Below are 25,740 nucleotides of genomic sequence, written 5' to 3'. Positions count from 1 at the left end.
ATTGTTTTTTGAAACATTTCTACTGTTTTGATGGAGGTGTTTATTGCTATAAACTTCCATTTTTAGCATTGCTTTTGTTATATCACATAAGTTTTGGTATTTTTTTTCATTTTCATTTGTTTCAAGAATTTTTTATTTCCTTTTTAATTTCTTCATTGATTCAGTGACTATTCATGAGCATTTTGCTTAATTTCCATGTGTTTGCACAGTTCCCAAAGTTTCTCTAGTTACTGATTTCTAGTTTTAATCTGTCATGGTCTGACAAGATACATGATATGATTTTGACTTGTAAAAATGTGTTAAGACTTCTTTTGTGGCTTAACATATGGTCTAGCCTGGAGAATGTTCCATGTGCTGACAAGAAGAATGTGTGTTCTGCAGCTATTGAAAAAAATACTTTGTAATTATCTGTTAAAGCCATTTGGTTTAAAATGATGTTTAAACTCAATGTTTCTTCATTGATTTTCTGTCTAGACGATCTGTCTAATGCTGAGAATGAGGTGTTGAAGTCTCTAGCTATTATTTAATTGGAATCTCTCTGTCCCTTTAGATTTAATATGTGCTTTATATATTTGCATACTTCAATGTTGGGTGAGTATAAGTTTAAAACTGGTATATCCTCTTTCTGAATTGATCCTTTTATCATTATATAATAATTATCCTTGTCTCTTTTTATTTTTTTTTTTGACTTAAAGTCTGTTTTATCTGAAATAACTACAGCTACTCCTGCTCACTTCTGGTTTCTGTTTGCATGAAATAGTTTTTCCATTCTTTTACAACCAGTCTATATGTTTCTTTACAGGTGAAGTGAGTTTTTTATAGGCAGTATATAGTTTGGTCATGTTTTTAAAATCCATTCAGCCATTCTCTGCTTACATTCAAGAATAATATTGATATATGAGGACTTATTCCTATTGTTTTCTTATTTTCTGATTGTTTTCTGTATCCTTTGTTCCTTTCTTTCTCTTGTGTTGTTTATCATTGTGGTTCGGTGATTTTCTGTCATAGTAACCTTTGAGTTCTTCTTCCTCATTTGTGTGTTTGCACATCCAGTTTTATGACAGTAGCTATCCTTTTGCTTAAGTGTAGTACTCCTTTAAGCATTTCTTGTAGGGCCAACCTAATGGTGCTGAATTCCTTCAGTTTTTGTTTGTCTGGAAAATACTTTATTTTTCCTTCATTTATGAACAATAACTTTGCTGAATATATTATTCTTGGCTGACAGTTTGTTTTCTTTCAGCCCTTTGAATATATCATCTTATTTTCTCCTAACCTGTAAGATTTCTGCTAAGAAATCCATTGTTAGTCTGATAACAGTTTTCTTGTATGTGGCTTGTATCTCTGTCTTTTACTTTTGACAGTTTGACTATTATGTGCCTTGTACAAGACCTTTTTGGGTTGTGTATATTTGGGAATCTCTTGTTGACATGGGTAGTTTTCAGCCATCATTTTATTAAATAGTTTTTATATGCCTTTTCTCTTGACCATGTGGAACAACCACGATTCAAAACTTTGGTCACTTTATGATGTTCCATGTGTCACACAGGCTTTATTCATTCCTTTTTATTCTTTTTTCTTTGTTCTTTTTTTCTCTCTCTCTCACCCTCCCTCCCTCTCTCTTTTGTCTGTTATTTCAAATGACCTCTCTTGAAGTTCTGAAACTTTTTCTCTTGCTTGGTCTAATAATTGCTGAAGATCTTGAATGTATTTTTTTTTTTCATTATTATACTTTAAGTTCTAGGGTACATGTACACAATGTGCATGTTTGTTACATAGGTATACATGTGCCATGTTGGTTTGTTGCACCCATTAACTTGTCATTTACATTAGGTATTTGTCCCAATGCTATCCCTCTCCCCTGCCCCCTCACCCCACAACAGGCCCCCATGTGTGATGTTCCCCGCCCTGTGTCCAAGTGTTCTCATTGTTCAGTTCCCACCTATGAGTGAGAACATGCAGTGTTTGGTTTTCTGTCCTTGTGATAGTTTGCTCAGAATGATGGTTTCCAGCTTCATCCATGTCCCTGCAAAGGACATGAATTCATCCTTTTTTATGGCTGCATAGTATTCCATGGTATATATGTGCCACATTTTCTTAATTTAGTCTATCATTGATGGACATTTGGGTTAGTTCCAAGTTTTTGCTATTGTGAATAGTGCCACAATAAACATACATGTGCATGTGTCTTTATAGTAGCATGATTTATAATCCTTTGGGTATATACCCAGTAATGGGATCACTGGGTCAAATCGTATTTCTGGTTCTAGATCCTTGAGGAATCGCCAGACTGTCTTCCACAATGGTTGAACTAGCTTACACTCCCACCAACAGTGTAAAAGTGTTCCTATTTTCCACATCCTCTCTACGATCTGTTGTCTCCTGACATTTTAGTGATCGCCATTCTAACTGATGTGAGATGGTATCTCATTGTGGTTTTGCTTTGCATTTCTGTGATGATCAGTGATGATGAGCATTTTTCTTGTGTCTGTTGGCTGCATAAATATCTTCTTTTAAAAAATGTCTGTTCATATCCTTTGCCTGCTTTTTGATGGGGTTGTTTAATTTTTTCTTGTAAATTTGTTTAAGTTCTTTGTAGATTCTGGATATTACCCCTTGGTCAGATAGGTAGATTGCAAAAATTTTCTCCCATTGAATGTATTTTTTATTTTATTAATTGAATTGACTTTTGGGATTTCTGGTTCTTTTCTTAATGATATCTATCTCTTTAATACATTTCTCATTCATCTCAAAATTGTTTTTCTGATTTCTTTCTATTGGTTATCTGTGTTCTCTTCTACCTCATTGAGTTTCTTTAATATCATTATTTTCAATTCTGTTTCAGGCATTTCAATAATTTCTTTTTCACTGAAATATGTTGCTGAAGAATTATTGTGTTCTTTTTGAGGTGTCACATTTCCTTGCTTTTTCATGTTTCTTGTGTCCTTATGTCTGTCATCTTATGTAACAGTCACTTCTCTCAATTTTGTGGATTGGCTTTCATAGAACAAAACATTTTCCTGAAGATGCTATCTATGATGTTGGTTGGATAGGGCACTTTTTAAATTTAAAAAAAAAAATTTTTTTGGTGGAGACAGTGTCTCACTGGGCTTTAACCAAGGCTGGCCTCAAATGTCTGATCTCAAGTGATCCTGCCACCTTCACCTCCCAAAGTGCTGGGGTATAGGCATGAGTCTCCATGCCTACCCTGGGTTGAGCATTTTAGCTTTGATTCTGGGTGTATGCAGTGGTATATAGCCTCTGTATAATTTTTTCAGCTATAAACAGTGTCAGTGATGTCTGTCATTTCCTCAACGGCTTAGGCTGTAGTTGCTGGTGGATGCTGCTATGAGGCTTCACTGGGGACAGAGACCCCAGATGAGTCAGTCCTCGGCCTCCTTAGTGACAGCAATGGCTGAGCATGCCTATCCGTGGGCCCCTAGGGGATATATGTGAGCATCAGGATTAGTGAGTCCAGGCAGGCTAATCCTTGGGCCTCTAGGTGGCTTGCTTGAATGCTGGCCATGGTGCCAGCAGGTAGGTGTGCCCTTGAGCCCCTAGACAGCATACATGATGTGGGCAATAAAAGTTGCAGTGGTGAAACAACCCACAGGCTCCCAAGTGGCATGCACTGGTGTTGGTAGTGGCTGCAACTGGCTAGCTGAGTTCGTCCCAGGAAGACTGCACAGATGCCTGTGGTGGTGGATGGGGCAGGATGAGCCCCTGGCCTTTGGGTGTCATGCTTTGGTGCTGGTGGCAGGTTTCTTGGCCTATTGTGAGGTCCCCTGGTGATGTCCACGCATGCCCAAGGCAACTGATGGGGCAAGGTAATCCCCAGGCCCCTGGTTGGCATTTTTGTGCACTGAAACATGGTTCCAGGCTGAGAGGGCTGGTTCTCAGATCCCCCAGTGGTATGCATGGGCACATGCTGTGGCAAGCAGGGTGGGGAAATCCTCAGGACCCCAAATGGTGTGCCTGGGTGGCATTAGCAGCAATGGCAGTTGGCAGGGAGACCCTGTCCTCAGGGTGCATGCAACTGTGTGGCAGTCTTGCCACTGGGTAGGATTGAGTTGCTCTCAGTGGCTGTGGCCCCAGGAAAGTGGCTCTCAAGCTCTGGTGAGCACATGCTTCAGCCTCTGGTGGTGGTGACAGATGATGAGAGCTTGTTCTCAGGGCATGTGCAAGTGCACAGTAGCCCTCCTGCTTATGGGGGCAGGGTTGCAGCAATGGCAATGGACTCAGGCATTCTGGGTTTTGGGTACTGCATGCTTCAACTCTGTCCCAGGGGCAGCCTCTCCAGTGTGCTGTACCACCCATTCTCCAGCATGTTGAACACTTGAGCGCTAGGGATCCTGCCACACTGTTGGGCCCAACTAGGACTGCACTTCTGCAGCCCACTGCATAGATGCAGGGGGATGTCAGTGGGGCTCTAGGAGTGGAAAGGTAGGGATGTTGGGCCATACCAGCCTGGCCAACATGGAAAAAGCCCATCACTACTAAAAATACAAAAATTAGCTGGGTGTGGTGGTGCATGCCTGTAGTCTCAGCTACCTGGGAGACTAAGGCAGAAGAATCACTTGAACCCAGGAGTCAGAGGAAAAAAGGCACTATGCCGCATCCGCTTGGTTCTCACCGTGTGTGTGTGACTCAGCAGCAATGCCACTGGTCAGGGCCTGTGAGGGTGGCTCTCCCATGGCTAGGATTGCAGCAATCTATGGTGGGAATGTGGACTTCTGGGGACTTCTCATTTACCCTTTTCCCACACTGGGGAGCCTCTCTGGACTTTATCAATCCTACTTAGGTCAGCTGCCTCCTTTCCCTTTCCTTCTCTGCCTCAGATGTTTCCTGTTAATTCTCTGCTGAATTCTCGTGTTCCTGATTAGATGATCCATTTGAAATATGATTATCAATTCTCAGATTTGTTTTTTGTATGTATTGAAAGAGTGCCAGATATCTTTAAGACAGCCATCTTGGAGCCCCCATTCTTGTCATTTATTTTTAACTCCAATACATCATTTCTGTCAACCATCGCCTGTGTGCTAACATTCTAGAATATACTACATGTCCATATTTTAAAGTCCCAGCAATAAAATTCTGTAAATATTTTTATACAATTGCTTTTTATATCAATTAAGAGTTAAATAAGAGTAGAAAGTGACATAAGCATTTATGTGGTCTTTCAGAGTTACAGAATTCCTTTAACCCATGTTCATTTTATGGGTTCAAGTTAGTGTCAGAGGTCTATGGTTTTCAACCCAAAGAACTCTGTATTTCTTGGAAAGCAGTTCTGATAGGAATAAATTTTCCTATTTAAAAAAGCCTATTTAGAAATATCTTCACAGCACCTTCACGTTTAATAAATAGTTTTGCTGGATATAAGATTTTTGGTTAACAGTTCTTCATTTAGCTCTTTGAATGTGCTGTCCCAATGCCTTCTGGCCCTAATAGTTCCTAATGATAAGTAGTCAGTTTTTAATTTTAGTGGGGTTCTCTTTACATCATGCATTAGTTTTCTCTTGCTGCTTTTAAGCTTTTCTCTTTATCTTTCAACATTATTAATATGAATGTGATTATAGATTCCCTTGTGTTTATTCTACTTAGAATTAATTGAGCTTGGATGTGTAGACTCATTTGTCATTAAATATTTTTCAGAAAGTTTTCATCCATATTTTTGCTGCTCCTTTTTCTCTCTGTTTTCTTTCTAGTGTTCCTAATACTTTAAGTTTTTTAATTCTTTCTTTGGACAGTTGAAATGTACTTGAACCCCTCTAGTAAATTTTACTTCCAGTTTTTGTACTTTTTAACGCTGTAATTTCCATGTGGCCCTTTGTAAAATATTTTATATCTCTTTGTAGATATTTTCTATTTGATGAAACATTGGCATTAATACCTTCCTTTTCTTGTTAGAGAATGGTTTCCTTTAGTTCTTTCAATATATTTATACTGACTGCTTTGTAGTCATTGTCTGCTAAGTCTAACAGCTAGGATTCTCATAAGCTGTTTTTTGTTTGTTTGTTTGTTTGTGGTTTTTTTTTTTTTTGCCTGCTTTTCCTCTGTGTATGGGTCATACTTTCTTCCTTATTAGAATAACTCACATTTTTATGCTGAAAACTGGGCACTTTAGACACATAATGTAGCAACTCTTAATTTTGATTCTTCTCCTCTTCTTCCTGGGGTATATGTTATTATCATTTGCTTATTTATTTGTTCAGTGATTTGGTTTGATTATTTTACCAAAGCCTCTTCCCCCTGTGATATGGTTTGTATGTTTTTCTTGTCCAAATCTCATGTTGAAATGTAATCCCCATTGTTGGAGGTGGGACGCTGTGGGAGGTGTTTGTGTCACGAGGGCAGATCCTTCTTCTCCATGGAATGGTGCTGTTCTCACAATAGTATATGAGTTCTTGTGAGATCCAGTTGTTCAAAAATATACAGCACCTTCCCCCCTTTTTTCTCTTGCTCCTGCTCTTGTCATGTAATGTGCCTGTTCTGCTTTACTTTCTGCCATGAGTAAAAGTGCCCTGAGCCCTCCCCAGAAGCCAAGTAGATACTAGCACTATGCTTGTACAGCCTCTTTTCTTTATAAAGAACCCAGTCTCAGGTAGCCCTTTATAGCAACCCAAGAATGGCTCAATACATCCTGCACTGTGAAGCCTCTAATGTTCCTCCAATAAAACAGCCTTGGGCATGCAACGATCACCTCTGGAAGACTGTGGTTTTAGAGGGCCCCTTTGAGTATGTCTTTTGCTTATTTCTCTATTAACCTGTCTGCCTCCCTTTGTATCACACCAGAGATCAAAGGGTGTTTTGCCTGACACTGCTACTCTTGTACCAAAGGCAGTAGTATAATATATATTACACAACGAAAGAATTCTGCCATAGTTGAAAGATTACTATGCCTAACATTTTAAAGTACAGAGGGAATTTTTAAGAATAAAATAACTGTCTTTTTCCTTTACTTATTGCACTCATCAGATAGCCTTTCTGCTTTTGCAACTTTAAAGTAACTTTCTATCTAAACTGTAAATAGAAAGGGACTAAAATAACTTTGAACATACTTGTCCCAAGTATATTCTAAGCTCACTATCCTATATTATTTTATGGATTACTTTCTAAATGGATGAGTCCTAAAAGTAATAATATCTAGCTAGCTTACATTTCTAGTAAATATGTTCTAGAGTAAAACCAAACATGGGAGGGTATTAATAAGAACCTGTGCCCATGTCATAATAACAAGTGGGTACTATTGCTATTAAAGATGCACACTTAAACTTTGAAGGAGAAAAATAAATGAGGAATATTAGGCTTAAAATATTTTCTTACCAGGGAAACTCTTTGACTGTGTCTTGAATTCATCATTTAATAAGCGTCTTCCCAAAGCACCTCTCAAGCTTTCTATATCAGTCTCTATAGAAATAAATAGATTTAAAAATACTTGATAAGGTAATCCTTACATAGGAATGAGAGTGGTGTGTGTGTGTGTGTGTGTGTGTGAGAGAGAGAGAGAGAGAGTATTAATCAGCCTTTGTTATTAATGAATACAAGTTATAGCAAAATGTCTGAATTGCCAAATCACTAAACATTAGGAGTGGAAGGTCCGTTAGCAATCATATAAGCCTTAGTGTATTGAGGCATAGAGATGTTTAGTGATTTGACCAAGACCACATATCGAGATGATAACAAAGTTGTTGCACAAACTGATGCCTCACAATACTTTACCAGTGCTTTCCCCATACAATGTTATCTCTAATGCAAAATTAAAATATCCTACAGAATTTATGATAATAACCTGATTTTAAAGTTTGCATTGAATCACATTCATACAATAGGGATATACCTGGTAAGATGAAACATAACTTTTTTTTTCACCTAGCAACTTGAAAACAATGATCTTCATAATCACAGGAAATTATTATAGTGCAGAAATACTTTGACTCATCCAGAAATATTTTAATGCGATTTTTAGGTTAACTTTAAACCAAGTAAGCATCAGTGATGGGAAATAATAAGATATCTTGTAGATTGAGGAAAACATGCCCTCTTAGGTCCCCTTACCATGTGGACCTCGTAGCTTAGGATATGATCAAATTTGCAGAAATACAAGAAGTAAAATTGGATATTTTTGCATTTGAGTTTTTACATAATTTGACTTTTTTGTTGGATTTGGCAGTCTAACCATGTTTAATAACAGGGAAAATACCTGAAAGTTATTAAGGAGGAATTTATGTTAGAAAGGGTGATTAGGATTGATGAACTAAAGTCAACTATTGGGACTAAAGTTTTGTCGGTGAAATCTAGTTCCAGCAGCACATGTGCCTGCTAGAAACCTGTAAACACTGGAAACTAAAACCAGTTGTTATCTAGACATAATAGATGGATGTCTTTTTATTTTTTGAGAAATAGTTAAATTCATGAATAAATGTTAAAATACCTGAAAGTTATTAATGTGAAATTTATATCAGAAAGTAGTGATTAGGAATGTATATCATACTATATAATTTACACATTTAAAGTGTTCAATTAAATGGTAGTTTCAATGGTAGGAGGGGACAAACATCCAAACCATAGCAAAAACATACTGGAAGAGGGACACACAAATGAAAAGAAGAATATAAAAAGCCACCACTTACAAAGCTAATAAATAACATAGAAAAAATATACAAAACAATAGGAAGACAACAAAATGACAAGAACAAATTCTTATCTATCAATAACAATCTTGAATGTAAGTGGTTTAAATTCCTGAATTAAAAGACATAGACAGACTGAATTGATAACAAAAAACCAAGAAGCAACTATGTGATGCCTACAAGAAATTCATTTTACCTGTAAAGACACATGTAGACTGACAGCGAATGAATCGAAAAAGATTATGCACACAAATGGAAACTAAAAGTTCAGAAATAGCTATACTTACAACAGACAAATAGACTTTAAACTTTAAAAAGGAGACAAAAAGATTAGTATATAATGATATAGACATCAATCCAGAGAGAGGATATAACAATTAAAATACATAAAAACTAACCCTAGATAACCCAGTTCTAAACAGAAATTATTATTAGAGCTAAAGACAGAAAGAGTCCCCAATACAATAATAGTTGGAAACTTCAACATCCCACTATCAGCACTGGATATCATCTAGACAGAAAATCAACAAAGAAACATTAAACTTAAACTGCACTATATATCAAATGGACCTAACAGACATTTACAGAACATTTCCTCCAAAATCTAATGAATACATATTCTCATCATTGCTCCACCTTTTGGCTAAGATCAAGTATAGAATACACATTCTTCTCGTTGGCACATGAAAGATCACATATCAGGCCACAAACAAGTCTAAACAAATATTAAAAAGTCAAAATCATATCAGTTATCTTCTCAAATTATGGTGAAATAAAACAAGGTATCAATGTGATTGGATTGAAGGATGCAAAGTATTATACCTGGGTGTATCTGTGAGGGTGTTGCCAAAGGAAATTAACAATTGAGTCAGTGGACCAGGAGAGGCAGATCCACCCTCAATCTGGGTGGCCACCACCTAATCAGCTGCCAGTATGGCCAGAATAAAAGCAGGCAGAAGAATGTGAAAGATTAAACTGGCTTAGTCTCCCAGCCTACATCTTTCTTCTGTGCTGGATGCTTCCTGCCCTCGAATCAGACTCAGAGTTCTTCAGCTTTTGGACTCTTGGACCTACAACAGTGGTTTTCCACGGGCTCTCAGGCCTTCTACTGCATTGTCAGCTTCCCTACTTTTGAGGTTGTGGAAATAGGACTGGTTTCCTTGCTCCTCAGCTTGCAGATGGCCTACTGAGGAACCTCACTTTTTAATCATGTGAGTCAATACTCCTTAATAAACTCCCTTTTGTCTATATATCTATCTTATTAGTTTGGTCCTCTAGAGAATGCTAATACAGATTTTGGTACTGGGAGTGGTTCTAGAGGAACAGAATTTTAAGGATGGAGTTTTTAATTGTCTTTGGGGTTTCTGGGGTTGCCTGCTTAATATGGTTAGACCCCAAAATGCTAAGGACTCTACTTCTAATAGTATGGAGAACACTGATAGTTCTTGGTGTGAACTGTTTAGAGAATTATGCAAAATAAATGCATTTGATACTCGTGATTCACTGCTCAAAAGACACAAGGAGTTTAGTAAGTCTACACATAATACCTTTGACCATATGTGAGGAACTAAAGAATGTAATGAAGTTGGTTGGTTGCTCCTAAGTTCACTAGAAAATGTGATAAAAGAAAATGAAGTTGGGGATTCTATCTCCTGGCTCTAGAAGCACATACTGACCTCAAATCTTCTAAGATTGCCCTGAGAGTCTTATCTCCTGTAGACAAAAAAAAAATGAAATTGTGGAAAATCAGACACAAGCTCTTATCCTGTGAGTGGCTGACCTGCAACAAAAGGTGCATGCACAGCCTCACCAGGTATCTACTATTAAAGTGAGGACATTGAATGGGAACATGCAACTTAAAATAGGGACATGTGGGAGGACCCTGATGAAGCTGGAGACACTGAGCTCCTAAATTCTGATGAGACTTTTTGGGCGGAGGAAACAGCCTCCCCACTCCAAGTGGTGGCAACATCCCCTCCCCAATCTACAACCCACGCTGCCATCAGCCTTTCCACATTTGCTGAGGATATTAACCCTGCACTGCCTGAGGTAACAGTGATGGCCTCCCTTGGGGAATATTCCAGGCAAGACAATGCTGATTTTCCTCAGGACCCACCCCCAACACCCCTATTCACTACTAGACCTATAATTAGGCTAAGTCCTGGCAGACCCCTAGAGGTGAGGTTCAAAGTGTAACCCACATGGAGGTGCACTACACTCCAAAAGAACTGCTTGTTTTCTAATTTATTTAAGCAGAAATCTGGAGTGCAGGCATGATAATGAATAGTAAGGGTGTAGGATAATGGTGGAAGGAACATAAAGTTGGAACAGGCTTCATTTATTGATTTAGTCCCACCAAGCAGGCATTCTCCATTTAATGTTGCAGCTTGGGGAGTTAAAAAAGGTTCTAATAGTTTATTTGCTTGGTTAGCTGAAATATGGATTAAAAGATGGCCCACTGTGAGCGAGCTGGAAATGCCTGATTTCTCTTGGTTTAATGTAGAGGAAAAGGCTAAGGCTAAGGGAGATCAGGATGCTAGAGTGGATTAGTCACTTTAGACATACTTATTCCAGCTGGGAAGGTCCAGAAGACATACCCTTGACCAATACTTTGTGAAACAGATTTGTGAGGGCAGCACCTGCATCCTTGAAGAGCTCTGTGATTGCTCTTCTCTGTATGCCAGATCTTACAGTGGGAACCACAGTCACTCAACTATAAAATTTAAATATAATGGGAATAATTGGATCCCAAGGTGGCAGGGGCCAAGCAGTAGCACTCAACCATCAAAGGCAAGGTGGGCATAGTTACTGCAATGGACAGCAGAGGCAAAGCTGCAATCAGAATAGTCTGATTCATGTAGAGCTCTGGCATTGGCTAATTAATCATGGTGTTTCTAGAAGTTAAATTGATAGGAAGCCCACTGCATTCTTACTTAATTTATATAAGCAGAATAATTCCGGGTTGAGTGGACAAAAGACTAATTTGAATTATAAAAACAGAATCATGGACCCTCAATCAATTTCCAGACTTGAGCCAGTTTATAGACCCAGAACCCTTTGAATGAAGGAAAGGCTGGGTCCCTTTGAGGAAGGATCCCACTACACTACCAACAGTTTATGCTGTTAATCTTTCTTCCATCTTTCCCCAAGAAGACCTCCAGCCTTTTACTAGGGTAACTGTGCATAGGGGAAAGGGAAATAATCAGAACTTTCAGGGACTACTGGTCACTGGCTCTGAGCTGACGTTGATTCTGGAGGACTCAAAATGTTATTTTGAGTCCTCCAGTTAAGGTAGGGGCTCATGGAGGTCAGGTAATTAATGGAGTTTTAGCTCAGATCCAACTTAGAGTATGGGTCCTTGGACTCATCCCATAGTCATTTCCCCAGTGCCAGAAAGCATAATTGACACAGACATACTTAGCAGCTGGCAGAACCCCCACATTGGCTCCCTGACTGGTAAAGTGAGGGCTGTTATGGTGGGAAAGGCCAAATGGAAGCCATTAGAACTGCCTCTACCTAGAAAAGTCATAAATCAAAAATAATATCGCATCCCTAGAAAAATTGCATAGATCAGTGCCACCATCAAGGACTTGAAAGATGTAGGGGTGGTGACTCCCATCACATCCCTGTTCAATTCTCCCATTTGGCTGTGTAGAAGACAGGTGGATCTCGGAGAATGATGGTGGATTATCATAAGCTTAACAAAGTGGTTACTCCAACTGCAGCTGCTGTATCAGATGTGGATTCATTGCTTGAGCAAATTAACACATCTCCTGATGTGGTATGTGGCCACTGACTTGGCAAATGCCTTTTGTTCCATTCCTGTCCATAAGGCCCACCAGAAGCAATTTGCCTTCAGTGGGCAAGGCCAGCAATATACCTCTACTGTACTACCTCAGGGATATATCAACTCTCCAGCTTTGTGTCATAATCTTGTTTGGAGAGATCTTGTTCGCTTTCCCTTCCACAAGCTATCACACTGGTCCATTACATAGATGCCATTATGCTGATTCATCCAGTGAGTGAGAAGCAGCAAACACACTGGACTTATTGGTGAGATATTTGCATGCCCAGAGGATGGGAAATAAATCCAATTAGAATTCAGGGACCTTTTACTTCAGTAAAATTTCTAGGGGTCCAGTGGTGTGGGGCCTGTCAAGATATTCCTTCTAAGGTGAAGGATAAGTTGCTGCATTTGGCCCCTCCTACAACCAAGAAAGAGGCACAACCCCTAGTGGGCCTATTTGGATTTTGGAGGCAACCATTCCTCATTTTGGTGTGTTACTTTGGCCCATTTATCCAGGGACCCAAAAGGCTGCCAGTTTTAAGTGGGGTCCAGAATAGGAGAAGGCTCTGCAACAGGTCCAGGGTGTTATGCAAGCTGCTCTGCCATTTGGGTCATATGACACAGCATACCCAATGGTGCTGTCAGTGGCAGATAGGGATGCTCTTTGGAGGCACTGGCAGGCCCCCATAGGTGAATCACAGTGGAGCCCTCTAGGATTTTGGAGCAAGGCCCTGCCATCTTCTGCAGATAACCATTCTCCTTTTGAGAGACAGCTCTTGGCTGTTACTGGGCTTTGGTAGAAACTAAACATGTGACTATGGGTCATCAAGTCACAGTGCAACCTGAACTGCTTATCATGAACTGGGTGCTTTCTGACCCATCTAGCCATAAAGTAGGTCATGCATAGCAGCATTCCCTCATCAAATGGAAGTGGTATATACATGATTGGGCTCGAGCAGCTCCTAAAAGAACAAGTAAGTTACATGAGGAAGTGGCTCAAATGCCCATGGTCCCCACTCCTGTCACCCTGCCTTCTCTCCCAGTCTGCATCAATGGCCTCATGGGGAATTCCCTATGATCAGTGGACAGAGGAAGAGAAGATTAGGACCTGGTTCACAGATGGTTCTGCATGATACGCAGGCACCACCTGAAAGTGGACAGCTACAGCACTACAGCTCCTTTCTAGGACATCCCTGAAGGACAGCGGTGAAGAGAAATTTTCCCAGTGTGCAGAACTACGAGCAGTGCGCCTGGTTGTGCACTTTGCATGGAAGGAGAAATGGCCAGATGTGCAATTATATGCTGATTCATGGGCTGTAGTTTGTCTGGCCAGGGTCTTGGAAGAAGCATGAGTGAAAAATTGGTGACAAAGAAATCTGGGGAAGAGGTATGTGGATGGACCTCTCTGAGTGGTCAAAAACTGTGAAGATATTTGTATCCCATGTGAGTGCTCACCAACAGGTGACCTCGGCAGAGGAGGATTTTAATAATCAAGTGGATAGGATGACCTGTTCTGTGGACACCACTCAGCCTCTTTCCTCAGTCATGCCTGTCATTGCCCAATGTGCCCATGAACAAAGTGGCCATGGTGGCAGGGATGGAGGTTACACATGGGTGCAGCAACATGGGCTTCCATTCACCAAGGCTGATCTGGCTATGGCCACTGCTGAGTGCCCAATTTGCCAGCAGCAGAGACCAACACTGAGCCCTCTATATGGCACCACTTTTTGGGGTGATCAGCCAGCTACTTGGTGGCAGGTTGATTATATTGGACCTCTGTCATCATGGGAAGGGCAGTGGTTTGTCGTCACCAGAACAGACATATACTCCAGTTATGGGTTTGCCTATGCTGCATGCAGTGATTCTGCCAAAACTATTATCCATGGACTCATGGAATGCCTTATCCAGCATCATAGTTTCTACATAGCATTGCCTCTGACCAAGGTATTCACTTTATAGCTAAAGAAGTGCAGCAGTGGGCTCATGCTCATGGAATTCACTGGTCTTATCATGTTCCCTATCATCCTGAAGCAGCTGGATTGATAGAATGGTGGAATGGCCTTTTGAAGTCACAATTACAATGCCAATTAGGTGACAATACTTTGCAGGACTGGGACAAGGTTCTCCAGAAGACTGTGTGTGCTCTGAATCAGTGCCCAATTTGTGGTACTCTTTCTCCCATAGTCAGGATTCATGGGTCCAGTAATCAAGGGATGGAAGTGGAAGTGGCACCACTCACCATCAACTCTAGTGACCCACTAGCAAATTTTTTTCCCTTTTGTTTTATTTTTTATTTATTTTTTAAATTATGTTTTTATTGTCATAGATTATGGGGGAACAGGTGGCGGTGGTTATATAAGTTCTTTAGTGTTGATTTGTGAGATTTTGGTGTGCCCATCATATAAGCAGTATACACTGCACCCAATTTATAGCCTTTTATCCCTTACTCCCTCCCCATCCTTTACCCTTGAGTCCCCAAAGTCCATTGTGTCATTCTTATGCCTTTGCATCCTCATAGTTTAGCTCCCACTTATGAGTGAGAACATACAATGTTTGGTTTTCCATTCCTGAGTTACTTCACTTAGAATAATAGTCTCCAATGTCATCCATGTCACTGCGAATGCCATCAATTCATTCCTTTTTGTGGCTGAGTAGTATTCCATCATATATGCATATTATATATGTATATTATATACATATATATGTATATAATACACATATATATACACACACATATCTACACACACACACACATATATATACACATATCATAGCTTATCCACTCGTTGATGGATGGACATTTAGGTTGGTTCCACATTTTTGCAATTGTGAATTATGCTGCTTATAAACATGCATGTGCAAATATCTTTTCGTATAATGACTTCTTAGAACAATTCTGAGGTCACCTTGTTTCTTCCCCATCTTAAGTGGATTGTCTTTTAAATTTTGTTTGGAATTTTTGGAGGAGAGGGTAAAGTCTGATGTCCCTAGAATTCTGTATATTTAAAATAATTTTAAAAGGCCAGTAAATTTCACCAGGTTATTTTTATATGTTATTAATTCCCAATTTGTCCTGGTATGTCTTTTCAACTTACAGATTTGGGTCATCCATTATTTTAAAAATTAATTATTCAATTATGCCTTATAATATATTGTACATTTATTCTTCTTTGGGAATTCCAAATATTGAATTCTGGGAAATAGGTATCTCAGAAAGTGTGAAAAGCCAGTGCAAAGGCCCTCTGATGGGGTGAAATATAAAACATTTGAGAAACTTAAAGAAGCATTTTGGGCATAGCAAATAAATATCATTGCTTCAATGAAGTTTCTAAGATTTCCTATTCTCTGCACAGAAAGTTTAGGAAACTACATTGCTAAATCCATTTATCTGTATTTTTCTAAGGTAGAATTTACCAAAAAAGGATACCCATACTATATTTGGGAGATAGAAGATATGCCATTATCCTTTGCACATAGTTGCAGCCAGAAATGCAGGCAGATACGAAGTTTGTAGCAGAATTCTCTGAGCAAATGAGAATCCACAGACTTAAGACAGTTGGTGGGAGATTACTAAAAAATAATTGAGTATTGAAAGCTTCTGGTTTTAAAATGTTGGCATAGAAGCAATCTGGCTTCACTCACTTCCCCCCACAGAAAGCCATATAGAAATATGCAGCATCAATATTATTACCAGCAATATCCAGGAACCCATTATGAGAATAAGACAATTCTTAGGACCACAGAGAAGCAACAAAAACTGAAAGCTGACAGTGACTTGTCCCTTCCTCAATCCCTGGAAAAAATAAGAGAGCCTGAAGTGAGAAATATCCATGAGAACAGAGGAGACAGAGGGAGAAGTGAGCCTATTATCCTTAGCCCTGGAAACTGCTCTGTAACTTGGCCAAAGGGGATGTCAAATCAATGGCTACTAAGAGTGGCTCTCAAAAGCCCAAAACAAAGACAGGATCCAAAAGCAGCAAGAGAAAATTTAATAACATATAAGCAGCACTATCGTGTACGAGGTGTATTCCACAGGTCCTCTGGGCACAAACTTCCAGCTACTCTTCCCACCCCTTTGGGAACCCCCACTTTGAGAAGGGCAGTGCTTTACTAGGGCCAAGAGAAACCTGGGTTTAAGGCTCCACCTAGTGCCAAAACTCAGGCAGTGAAAAAAATTTAGTACGCAAATTGCGAAGAATCTCTAAGCAAATGTATCTAATAAAATCCAAAACGAACCAGACAAAGAAGACAAATAAATAATTAATCCTTAAATGCAAAGATAGAGGAATACATCCCCAATAAATAACAGCAAACAAGGAACCATGACTTCTTCAATTGGAAAAGCAAAAAAATAATGACTGATGCTAATGAGATGATGAGAGTTCTCTGACCAAAATTTCAAAATAGAAGTTTTAAGGAAACTCAGTAGTCTACAAGACTACAAATAAAAGCAATTCAGAAATCTATCACATAAATTTAACAGAGATTGAAATAATTTTAAAAATCAAACAAATCTTGGAGCTGAGAAATACATTTGCTGAATTGAAAAATTTTTAGAGGCTCTCAACAGCAGAATGGATCAAGCAGAGGAAGAACCAGTGAGCTTGAAGACAAGCTATTTGAAAATACAAAGTGAAGGGGGGAAGAACAAAGAATGTCATGGAACAAAGATTACCTACAAAATATTTAAAAACCTCAAAGACCAACTCTAAGAATTATTAGTGTTCAAGAGGAAATTGAGCAAGAAAAAGGAGTACAAACTTTATTTTTTAAGAATAACAGAAAACTTTCCAAACTCTGAGAAAGATATAAATATTCAGGTATAGGAAGGTCAGAGAAAACCAATTAGATTCAACTGAAATATATGCCAAGACTAAATGGGGAGAAATCTGGGAACCCTACATGGGGTTGCCAAGCACTAGGATGCTTTCCAGACCCTGAACAGCTCCTAAGGAAGGGATGTCTCCAGCCTGAGTAAGTTGCCACACCTAGAGAGAACAGGGCTGTCTTTCCTATGGGACTGGGGAAAGTCTGATCTGTTCACCCTCACTATGCATTTGACAAAAGTCTAATATCCATAATCTATAATGAACATAAATCAGCAAGCAAAAGCAAACAACCCCATTAAAATATGGGCAAAGGACATGTATCAAAAGAAGACATATATGCACCAACAAATATGAAAATATAGGCCGGGCGCGGTGGCTCAAGCCTGTAATCCCAGCACTTTGGGAGGCCGAGATGGGCGGATCACGAGGTCAGGAGATCGAGACCATCCTGGTTAACACAGTGAAACCCCGTCTCTACTAAAAATACAAAAACTAGCTGGGCGAGGTGGCGGGCGCCTGTAGTCTCAGCTACTCGGGAGGCTGAGGCAGGAGAATGGCTTGAACCCGGGAGGCGGAGGTTGCAGTGAGCTGAGATCCGGCCACTGCACTCCAGTCTGGGGGACAGAGCGAGACTCCGCCTCAAACAAAAAAAAAGAAAAAAAAAAAAAGAAAAAAAAAAAAAGAAAATATATATGAAAAATTGTTCATTATCACTAATATTAGAGAAATACATATCAAAACCATGAGATAACATATCACACTAGTCAGAACAGCTACTTTTAAAAAGTTAAAAAACCAACAGATGCTGGCAATGTTGGAAAAAAAAAGGAAACACTTATATAATAATGCTGGTGGGAATGTAACTTAGTTTAGCCACTGTGGAAAGCAGTGTGGAAATTTCACAGAGAACTCAAAATAGAACTATCACTTGTTCTAACAATGCCACTGTTGGTTATATATACACAAAGGAAAATAAATCATTCTACCAAAAAGACACATGCACTCAAAAGTTCATTACTGCACTATTCACAATAGCAAAGACATGGAATCAACCATGATTGTCATCAACAGTGGACTGGATAAAGAAAATATGATACAACACACCATGGAAATGATGCAACTATAAAAAAGAACACATAGATGCAACTAGAGGCCACTATCCTAAGACAATGCAGGGACAGAAAACCAAATACTGCAATGTGGACACAAAGATGGGAACAATAGATACGGGGGACTGCCTGATGTGGAGGAAGGTACGAGAGGGACATGGGTGGGAAGGCTACCTATAGAGTACTATGCTTAGTACCTTGGTGATGACATCTTTCATACAGCAAGCCTTAGCAATATGCAATTTATCCATGTAACAAACCTCCACATATACCCTGAACCTAATATAAAAGTAGAAAAAAAAGAAACTTTGAAGTTAAACTACATACTAGACCAAACAGGCGTAACTGACATTTAGAAACTATTTCACACAACTGCTGTAGAATACTCACTGTTTTTGTCAGCACATGGAATATTCTCCAGAATAGATCATAGTTATGCCACAAAACAGTCTCAATAAATTCAAAAATAAAGAAATTCTATCAAGTATTTTTTGAAGCACAATGTAATAAATGCATAAAATCAATAGTATAACAAACCTTGGAAATTGTATTAAGACATGGAAATTAAACAACATTTTTTTGAATAACAAACGCATGAATAAAGAAATTAAGGAAATTTAAAATTTCTTGAAACAAATGAAAATGGGAATACAACATACCAAATGTATGGGATACAGCAAAAGTGGTACTAATAAAGGTTATTCTGTCTTTCTGATCTCATTCAGATGTTTTTTGATTTATAAGTAAATTGTAAAGCTAATATCAAAACACACAAGACTAAGAGAAACGGAGAAAAAAAGCATGAGTAATATATACATTAAAATATGTACAGGTACTATAGTAATGGATTTATAATTCATTACAAGACTTCAATTTATATTTTTCACTTCCTTCCACCAATAATTCCATGTCCTCACTTTCCCACAGCCAACTGCTTGGCTACCTAAGGCTCTTTCCTAGTTAAGATGGCTCAAAATTTTATTCTTGAAGGGAATAACCTTTTAGTTGTTCAGCCTTGATTATGTAATCTTCCCATGGACATATGTAATCTACTACCACACATAAAAGTAGTAAAGAATCATGTCAGTAAATCCTTTGTATTCTAAAGTCTTCCCTGAATCGCATGACTAACAGTTACCCAATTTCACCTAAGTGAAAATATTCAAGGTTAATACACCCTAATATTAAGAAGGTGTATTTTTAAAAATTTACTCAGTCAATCCATGTCCTTGATTGAAGAATTTATTGCATTTACATTCAAGGTTATTTATAGATAAGAACTTACTATTATCGTTTTGTTATTTGTTTTTCCTGGTTGTTTTGTAGATCTTTTGCCCTTTTCCTTCTCTTTTGTTGCCTACCTTTATGATTTAATATTTTTTGTAGTTCTAAGCTTTGATTCTTTTCTCTTTATTGTTTGTAAATCTGCTATAACTACCCTGAGGCTTACATAAAACATCTAGGTGAGACAGAGTCTTGCTCCGTTGCCCAGGCTAGAGTGCAATGACATGATCTCGGCTCACAGCAACCTCCGCCTCCTGGGTTCAAGTGATTCTCCTGCCTCAGCCTCTCGAGCAGCTGTGATTACAAGCATATGCCACCGCAGTTAGCGAATTTTTGTATTTTTAGTAGAGATGGGGTTTCACCATGTTGGCCAGGGTGGTCTTGAACTTCTGACTTCAGGTGATCTGCCCACCTCAGCTTCCCAAAGTGCTAGGATTATAGGCATCAGCCACCATGCCCAGCCAACATCCAGGTTTTAAGCAAGTAATTTAAGCTGATAACAACTTTATTTTTGTCACATATCTAAACTGTAGATTTGTATCTTCCCCCATTTATGATTTTGATGTCACAATTTACATCTTTTTGAATTATGTAACTTATTGTAGCTTTAGTTATTTCTGACAATTTTGACTTTTAACCTTTATTCTAGAGATATGTATGACCTACATACCACCACTACAGCATTCTGGATTTTTTTGTTTATCTCTACCCATGATGAGTTTATATTTCCATATGTATTCATGATATTATTTATTGTTCTTTTATTTCCCCTTGAAGAAATCCCTTGAGCATTTCTTGTAAGGTAAATAAACTGGTAGTACATTCCCTCAAGTTTTGTTTGTAAAAAGATTATTTTTCCTTTATTTCTTAGAACAGCTTTGATGGGTATAGTATTCTTGACTAACTTTTTTTGTTTCTTTTAGCACTTTGAACATATCATTCAATTCTCTGCTGGCCCGCAAGATTTCTACGAAGAAATCTGATGGAAATTTCCTCGATGTCACTTGATGCATTTCTCCTGCTGTTTTAAAAAGTCTTTTGACTTTGACAGTTTGATTATAATCTGCCTTGAAAATGACTTTTTTGGACTGAATCTGTTTGAGAACTTTCAGCTTCATGGATCTAGACATCCATGTCTCCCTTAAGACTTGAAATAATTTTCATCAATTAATTCACTAAATAAGCTTTCCATCCCTTTCTCCACTTTGTTTCCTTCTTGAATACCTGCAATGTCAATGTTTGCTAATCTAATGATGTCTCATAAGTCCTTTTGTGTTCTTCATTCTTTTTCATTCTTTTTTTCTTCTCTGATAGAGTTGTTTCAAAACACCTATCTGAAAGGTCGCAGATTTTTTTCTTCTGCTTCGTCTAGTCTGCTGTCGAAGCTCTCAGTTGCAGTTTTAATCTCATTCACTGAGTTCAGTTCCAAGATTTCTGTTTATTTCCTTTTTAAAATAATATCTTTATTATTTTTTCTATGTCTTTATTGACTTTATCATTCAGATGATGAATTATTTTCTTGATTTCAGTGAATTGTCTATTTGTATTTTCTTATATCTTAGTGAGTTACCTTAAAATCATTATTTTGAATTTCTTTTCAGGAAATTTCTGTTTCTTTGGTGTCAGTTACTGTGTTCCTTTGGTGGTGGTGTCTTTTCTTGCTTTTTTATGATTCTTAAGTACCTGTGTTGAGGTCTGCACACTGTTAGAGCAGCCACCTTTCCAAACTGATAGAGTGACTTTTTATTTTAGAAAAGACTCACCTGCAGACTGACCCAAGGGTAGTGTTTTTGGTAGAGTGTGTTGGCTCTGGTTCCAGGTAGGCACAGTGGTGTCATCTCCGTGCAGCTTCCTTACCTGGAATCCATGTCAGTGATGACTGTGGGTGTCTCAGTGGCCTAGGTTGCAGAAATTTATGACAGTGATAGTAGCTGTGTAGCTGTTAGGGTTCTCAGTGAAAAGGGCTTCAGGAGTACCTCCTGCTCTCATTTTCCTCATAGTAATGCAACTTAGCTGAGAAATCCCTCTTGGTGTTGGGTCTGATATGACCTGCAGGCAGCCTCAGTAGCATTATGTTCCAGGGCACAGTTGATTGAAGTGGCTATAAGATTGGGGTCCTGTGCTTAGTGTCTTGCAAAACTACTGAAGTATCCAGTATGTGGGATCAGGTTTACTCTCTGAGGAACAGGTGGATGCAAATCTCCCACAAAACTGAGGACTCTGACTTTGAGGCACTCTTCAGTAGCTTGACTCAGGGACAGGAATATGGCTGTCACTCTGACCCTGTGAATCAGAATGAAGCACTGACACAGTTCTGGAGAAAAAATGCATTCCAAAGGCTCAGGCCCTAGGGAGAAGGGCACAGCTGCAATTTGGCTTCTAGAGACAACAGACCACAGTGGCAACTTGAGCACTGGGAGAGGAGGTACCCCAGAGTAGTGACTCTGGACCTTGGAAGGGTGGAACACAATAGAGCCCATGTTCTGCAAGGCTTAGTGCAGCAGCCAGGACCCAGGAATGGCTGCTCCAGCTATGGTGCCAATGGCCCCAGGTGCAGTCTGGGCTAGCACTCCAGAGGACACAAGCAGTCAGCCTTGGTGGTGTTTATGTGGTGTTAATTCTGCAGGCATGCAGAATGCAAGAGTGTGGGGGCATGTCTTCCTCCATCTAGATTTCAGAGACTGTCATGGACAGTCTGGGGTCCCAGAGAGAAACATATCACAGGGTTGAGCGACCACAGACAGCCCCCATTAGAACAATGCCGAGTGGACAGTGGAGTCAGAGTTACCACTAGGCATAGTGGAGCCTTGAGAGTGGGGCTGGCCAGGAGACTTCAAAACTGTGGACCACTAAGGTGTAATGCCAGTCTGGGAAAGCTGCAGGCACAAGACTCCAACCCATCAGTGTTGTTGTCTGGGCTGAGGCCAGCAAAGGCATAGAGGTGGGACTGCCTGAGACTTTGAGGGCCCAATCACCACTCAAGTGTGCTCAGAGAGTGGAACATGAAGTCAAAAAAATTTATTCTCTAGCTTTAAGATTTAACGTTGCTCTCCTTGTTGTATTTTGGACTTACGTGGAGCCAGTTATCTCCTTTTATCTTGCCTATTTTGTCATTTTGGGACGGCAATGCCTATTCTATTCTTGTCTCACTAGTGTATTTTGGAAGCACAAAGGGGGCAAAAGAAAGATAGATGGAATCAAACTTACCCTTTTATAATAACCCACTCCTAAGATAACAAACCTATTCCTCTGTGATAATAGCATCAATTTATTCACTCTGCCTTCACAGCCTAATCACCACACATTAAGGCTCCACCTCTGAACACTGCTGCACTGGGAATTAAGTTTCCAATGCATGCTTTTGGGTGGATGTATTCAAACTATAGCAGTGTCCCATAATTCTTGTAGGGTTCTTTTTTACTTTTTTATTTTCTTTTTTTCTCTGGGTAATTTCAAATAATCTGTGTTCAAACTTACTGATTATTCCTTTTGCCTGATCTAGTCTGCTATTGAAATGCAATATGGAAATTTTCAGTTCAATCGTTGAGTGTTTTAGTTCTAGAATTTCTGTCTGGTTCTTTTGTATGATTTCTATCTCTTTATTGAATTCATTTTGCTTATTTTCTTGATTTTTTTCTTAGTTGTCTATCTGTTTTCTCTCGTAGTTCACCGAATTTCCTTAAGATTATTTTGAACTTTCTGTCAGACAGTTTATAAACCTCCATTTATGTAGGGTCAATTACTAGTGCTTTATTTTGTTCCTTTGGTGATGTTATGTTTCCTGATTGTTCATAATTTGTGTGCCCATGCATTGGTATTTTCACATTTAAAGAAGCAGGCACTTATTCCAGTCTTTACAAACTGGCCTTGGCAGAAAATGTCCTTCACCATTCAGCTCAGCCAGAGACTATGGGCTGGTCATCTGGCTTGGTTCCTGAGTAGTCTTGCTGCTAGAGTTCTCAGGCAGGCTGGCCTGGTGCCTGGATGAGAAGGCAGGTGGGTCTGGTGCCTGAGTCTGCCAGGTTGGGCCTAGAGCCTGGGTCCACATTGGCTGACTTTGCACTGGGGTCCACTATGGTTCTGGAAGCTGTATTCACAAAATCAGGTCTGTAGCTAGGGTCCACTGGAGTGGACCTATTGACGGGGCCCACAGGGCAGGTCTGAATCTTGTATTTGTGGGAACTGGTCTGATGTCTGGGTCCATGAAGAATGACTTGGTACAGGGGTGGGCCTTTAGCCTAAGTCTGTAGGGACAGCTAGGTGCTTGGATGAGCCTGGAACTTTGATCCATGGAGATGGATTGGTGCTGGGGTTTTTCAGTGCTGACCTGGCACTGGGGTAGAGCTAGAGACTGGGTCCATGGGTGCTGGCCTAAAACCTGGAGTGTGAAAGCCAGCCTGACAGTGGCTAAATCTGAAGCAAACTTGGACCTTGAATCTGAGTTTGCAGAAGCAAGCCTGGGACCACAGAAAATTACCTGACACTGGGCAGGTCTGAACAAGTATCTACAGACTGGCCTGGTACTGAGGCAGGCCTAGAGGTTGGATACACATAAACAGGCCTGGAATCTGAGGCTGGATTTGATGGCCTTGGGTCTGAACTCAGGAATAAAGCTTAGTTGATTGCTACTGTCTGGAGAATAGGTCCACAGAGGCTGGTATAGTGCTGGTGGCAGTCTGAAACCTGGGGCTACTAGGGCTGATCTGACAATTGGGCAGGCTTGGAGCCTCAGGTACATCTGAAGCCTGAGTCTTCAGGGGCCAGCTTAGGGCCTGGAGCTACTGGGGCTGACCCAGCTCTGAGATCAGTCTGGGGTGTGAAGCTCTGGGGCCAGCTTGGTGCTGGGGCAGCCCAGAAGACTGAGTCTATGGGGCAAGCTCAGTGTTGAGGCAGTGTTGGTTTGCAGGTGGTGGCCTGGACTCTAGGGCTGCAGAGTCCATCCTAATGCTGAGGTGGGCCTGAAGGCTGGGACCACTAGAGCTTGCCTGGTGGTAGAGCAAGACTAGAGGCTGAATCTGTGGGAGCTGGGCTGGTGCCAGAATGGGCCTGAAGGCTTCATCTATAGGGCCATCCTGGAGAGGAGGCTTTCAGGGGTAGGCTTGAAGCTTGAGTCTGTGGTGCTGTCCTGGAATAGGGGTGACCCTGAAGCCTGGGGCCTCTGGGGCCAGCCTGGAGCTGGGACTGTTAGGGCTGGTCTGGTGGTGGGACAAAACTGGAGGCTGCATTGGCAGAGCTGGCTTGAAGAAGCCTAGAGCCACAGGAGCTGGCCTGGCATTGGGGTGGGCCTGGAGGCTGGGTCTGCAGATACTGGCCTAGAGTTTGTGGCTATAGGGGCCTGCCTGGCATTGGATTTTACTCCAGTGGGCTGAATATTGGGGTCCAAGGAACAGTCCAGTGCTCATTTAACCTTCCTTTCCTCACATTAAGGGTATCTCTCTCCACACTGTGCTGCCTGAAGTTAAGGAGGGAGTGATGCAGATTATGTCCTTCCTCCCCTCTTCAATGCATATTTCTTACATCTGTGTTTCACTCAAGTGCTGTAATCTCTCATCTGGTTTCTTAAGCTGTTGTAAAGGTATTTTCATACATGGATAGTTGTTCAAACTGATGTTTCTATAGCGGCAAAAGCACTGGGAAATCTTATTCCACCATCTTGCTGATGTCATTCCATAGGGCTGTCTTTGCATTTTGACAGAATTACAATGTGTCTTGGTGTTGATCTCTGAGTTTATTCTACTTGGTGTCTGGTTAGTTTTAAATGTGTAGATGCATGTCTTTCATCACATTTGGGATATTTTTTACCCATAATTTCTTCACAAATTCCTTCTGCTCTTTTCTCTTTTCTCCTTCTGAAACCCACGTAATGTGTTGCTGATCCACTTGGTGTTGTCCCACAGGTCCCTTCCCTTTCCTTCGTTTTGATTCCTGCTCCTCAGACTTAAAAATTACAATTGTCCTATGTTCAGATTCACTGATTCTTCTTTTTGTCTGCTCAGATCTGCTGTTGAATCTACGAATTATTCATTTCAACTATTATATTTTTGAACTAAGGATATTGTTTATTTTTTATCATCTTTATTCCACTGTTTTTACAAAGTTTTTCT

At 39.9% G+C, this 25,740-nt stretch overlaps 1 protein-coding gene across 1 annotated transcript in view; it reads right to left on the bottom strand.

The window, feature by feature from the left end:
• LOC105519575 (uncharacterized protein C10orf68-like) overlaps positions 1–25,740 on the bottom strand; it is a 213,228-nt gene that overhangs the window by 70,954 nt on the left and 116,534 nt on the right. The window contains exon 9 of the mRNA XM_011952950.1: positions 7,321–7,404. Coding sequence (XP_011808340.1) covers positions 7,321–7,404 — 84 coding nt within the window. The remainder of the gene's footprint in view (positions 1–7,320; positions 7,405–25,740) is intronic.

Source organism: Colobus angolensis, unplaced genomic scaffold (genome assembly GCF_000951035.1).
Source record: "Colobus angolensis palliatus isolate OR3802 unplaced genomic scaffold, Cang.pa_1.0 Scaffold352, whole genome shotgun sequence".
Classification (NCBI taxonomy): Eukaryota; Metazoa; Chordata; class Mammalia; order Primates; family Cercopithecidae; genus Colobus; species Colobus angolensis.
Note: the sequence above shows the minus strand (reverse complement) of the source record. Positions and strands in the feature narration are given on the sequence as shown.